Source organism: Enhydra lutris, unplaced genomic scaffold (genome assembly GCF_002288905.1).
Source record: "Enhydra lutris kenyoni isolate GAN:26980312 unplaced genomic scaffold, ASM228890v2 scaffoldscaffold1956, whole genome shotgun sequence".
NCBI lineage: Eukaryota > Metazoa > Chordata > Mammalia > Carnivora > Mustelidae > Enhydra > Enhydra lutris.
Window position 1 is genome coordinate 1 of NW_019156040.1, and position 4,138 is coordinate 4,138.

Below are 4,138 nucleotides of genomic sequence, written 5' to 3' on the forward strand. Positions count from 1 at the left end.
AACTATGCGGACACGCTCATCAGCCAGGAGAGCTGTGGGAAAAGCGAGTCCTTCCTGGTATCTCAAGATTTACTAGAAACGAAAGGAGACCCCAACCTACTTCAGGTAAGTTTATTTCTTTCTTGGAACACTATGAAGAACAATTTTGACCGTGTAGCTAATATAAAGATTTAATGCACATTTATTTGAAAATAAAACAATGTGATAGTCCTTATGTTGCCTAAGTATCTGATCTTCCTGACCTGGTTATGACTGAGTGAGCCTAGGTATTGAATTCTGGCCAATATACTGTAAATGGAAGTAATATGTGCCTCTCTCTGGAGGAAGCTCCTGTTGGCACTGTAAGAATTTCTAGATCTCTGTGTTATTTTTTGAAATTGTGACTGTTTCTTCGACTTGAGTGCTTGAATAACTATACCAAGAGAAGATCTCTGTGGTTGTCATACATTGATGTGTATACGTGTGATAAATAGACTTTTTTCATTTTAACTTCCTGTGATTTGAAGTTTGTCACTCCAACCTACTTAGCTTATCTTGACTGATACAAACAAAAATATAAGTACTAGGTATTTTAGGTGCCTATAAAATGATGCTTGCTCTTTCCACACCAGGCCACACTCTTTTCATCTCAATGACATAGAAACTGTTGAGTAAAAAAAAATGTACAGCTTGATCAAGTGGTTTTACCTGGCCCGTATTCCTTACTGTGTATACCTAAAGTATGTGTGGGTGTATGTGTGCATTCATATTGATTTCAGCCTTTTGTCTGAAGGTGGGGAGGTCAATTGCCTAAACTGTTATGAGTCTTGGAGGGACATTTCTTGTCCTTGAGAAGGATCTTTAAAAATGCAAGGAGATATGTCTCATCTCAGCAGGACATTTCCAGACCAGCTATTCCAACAATAGAATAGAGTCCTACAACTTTCTTGAGTCAGAAATTTATGAAATTATTTTCACCCATGAAATCACCTCAGAGAGTCATCCAAAATGAGACCAAAATATATTTCTTTAGATTTCAAATAAAGGAACATCTCTCTCCCTCAATATATTAGTATTCAAGAGTATTAGTATTCAAGGGCCTGAACAAAATAACTGAGAGCAGGGAAAAGTGTATTTTCACTCAAACATGCAAATACATCTCAGAAAAAAAAGGCACATGATCTTCAAAATGTTTCTTTAAGGGAAAATCTTTATGTTGTGATAAAGTGATATTAGTATGACTTTCCTCATAATGAGAAAAATTACTAAATAGGTAATGCCAAGGGAACTTTAGATGCTCAAAGCGAATTTTCTAAGAATCTTGTATAAAACAAAGCCTACATAAATGTTGTGAAAGTGTACAGAGAATACAATTTTCATCTATTTTTGTAGGTAATGAAAGGTCTCAGACATTCCATTTCACTAAAAAGGATTTTCTTAAGGAGGGGGAAGAATTCATTATAATAGAAAAGGGAACAGCAAGAGAAACAGAAAATATAAATCATGAAGTAGGGAAAACAATGAAAATAATGTCCTAGAAAAATAGATAATAGTCTGTTCTGACTGGAGTGTAATGTGGGTGTGTATTAACACTGCAAAACAGAATAAATCACTATATTGGTATCTAATTTGGTAGTGCATTTGAAATAAAGGTATTTGTATTAGTCACCCAAGGTGAGTTCAAGGATTACAAGGTAAGTTTCAAAATGGAGTGTCTAAGGACTCTCAACACCTCTCCAGGATTTACCAGTGATCAGGGTAAATTCATTATACTAATTAATGGTATAAATCAGCTGGAGCTGATTTACCATGGAGTATTGCATTTACATTCATATAGTAAAAATCATTGATTTTATAAAAATAAATATGGCATTCACAAGATTGTGCTGTATAAAAGCATGTGTACTAAATTGGTCACTTAAAATATCAGGCTGTGCTGTACTTAATGTGAAGATTGCCTATGCTTTAAAAAAAATGAGCAGTACATTAAAATAAGTCTAGGGCTTGACTCACTCTTTTTTGCAAAGACTGTATCTTTGGAAAGTATTACTGAATGGTAAAGTATTTATGGAGAGAGTTAAAACACTATGTAAAAGAGATTATGGATTTTACAAAAACATAAGGATCATAGTTCACTAAAATGTGGATAAAAAGTCAGTAACTTATTTGGTTAAATCCATACTACTCATGCCAGTGTTTGTAAATACAGTGAAATAAATAAGTGAAGATATTTTTGCCCCCAAAACTGAAAAAAATGAGTGTAAGCCTTGTGAAATTTTTAAATGAAAAAAAGAATGTAAAATTATAGTATTGCTTATGAAGTGATGAAAACTAGAACATACCAAATTTAGAGGGAAAATATGAATACTTGGTTTTTCCAAAAAATAGACAAGGTATATATAGATTCGAGAGCTTACACGTTGAGGGTAAATGGCTGGACAATATGCAGTTCTTCCAGACAACCTCCGGGCACCGCTGCTGACCAAAGGGAAGAAAGGTTCTCAATTCTGCGGGAGAGTTAGGCAGTGTTTTCTAGCTTTGTCCTGCGCACATCAGAACGCGGAGGCAGCGCCTGTGCACCCACCAACTGAAGTCCTACCCTCAAATTACAAAAGTCCAGGTGCTGTCACTGCTTTTTTTTTTAAACATCCCAGAGACATTCTGAAAAGAAGCTTCCCAGGGAGTTCAAAAAATGCAAAGAAGCTCCAGAAAAGCTGAACCAATGAAAATTCAGGTACTGTTTCTCTTCCTGCTGTCTTTGTTGTGGGGGGCTATCTCCCAGCAGATCCAGTACGTTATTCCGGAGGAGCTGGCCAAGGGCTTGTGGGTGGGGAATCTTGCCAAGGACCTGAAGCTCAATGTCCAGGAACTGCCAGCTTGAAAACTGCGGGTTAGTGCAGAGAATTTATTCAGTGTTAATGCAGAGAGTGGGGATTTGTTAGTGAACGGTAGGATAGATCGAGAGGAAATCTGTGGAAGGAAATCCGAGTGTGCACTAGAATTTGAAATGGTTGCTGAAAATCCAATGAATGTTTTCCACGTGATTGTTGCAATCCAAGATATTAACGACAACGCACCACGTTTCACTGTAAAAGGCATTGACTTGGAAATCTGTGAGTCAGCCCTACCAGGTGTAAAATTCCCTCTGGATTCTGCACAAGATGCAGATGTAGAAAGTAACTCACTAAAGATATACACTATCAACTCCAATGAACACTTCTCTGTGACAATGAAGGAAAGTCCTGATGGAAGTAAATACCCAGAATTACTTCTGGAAAAACCTCTGGACGGAGAACAGCAGAGCTCCCACCAGTTAATCCTGGTGGCCATGGACGGTGGAGACCCTCCACTAAGAGGCACCACCCAGATCCAGATTCAGGTCACTGATGCCAATGATAATGCTCCAGTGTTCAGCCAGGACACATACAGAGTTAGCCTCCAAGAAAATGTGCCCCCGGGGATCTCTGTGCTCCAAGTGATGGCTGCCGACCAGGACGAGGGTGATAATGCAGAGATCACCTATGCCTTTCTCAGTGCCCCAACAAGTACCAGCCTCCTCTTCCATCTCAATCCAAATACTGGTGACATTACAACCAATGGTACATTGGACTTTGAAAAGACAAGTAGATATATGTTGGTTGTAGAAGCCAAGGATGGAGGGGTGCACATGGCTCACTGTAATGTTCAGATTGAAATTGTTGATGAGAATGACAATGCCCCAGAAGTCACACTGATGTCCTATTCTAACCAGATTCCCGAGGACTCAGACCTTGGAACTGTAGTAGCCCTCTTTAAAGTGAGAGACCGTGACTCTGGGCAAAACGGTCTGGTGACCTGCTATATTCAGGAAGATGTTCCTTTCAAATTAGAATCCACCTCCAAGAATTATTACAAGCTGGTGATTGACAGTGCCCTAGATAGGGAGCAGATGGCCGAGTACAATGTCACTATCACCGCCACTGACAAGGGCAAGCCCTCCCTGTTCTCCAGCACAAGCGTCACCCTACATCAGCGATATTGCGCAAGTCAGCGCCTTTGACCCGGATCTGGGGCCCAACGGTCGCGTCTCCTACCCCATCGTGGCCAGCGACCTGGAGCCACCGGCGCTGGCGTCCTACGTGTCCGTGAGCGCGCAGAGCGGGGTGGTGTTCGCGCAGTG

The 4,138-nt window shown here is 39.9% G+C and overlaps 1 protein-coding gene across 1 annotated transcript; it reads left to right on the top strand.

The window, feature by feature from the left end:
* Positions 1 to 91: 91 nt before the first annotated feature.
* Positions 92 to 4,130, top strand: LOC111140496 (protocadherin gamma-B1-like; the record flags this gene model as incomplete). The annotated part of the gene is given in 3 exon segments (XM_022492736.1): positions 92 to 105; positions 2,634 to 3,987; positions 3,989 to 4,130. Coding segments are annotated over 2 exon segments (1,458 nt in total), but the record flags the coding sequence as incomplete, so codon positions are not given.
* Between the last annotated feature and the right edge of the window lie 8 nt (positions 4,131 to 4,138).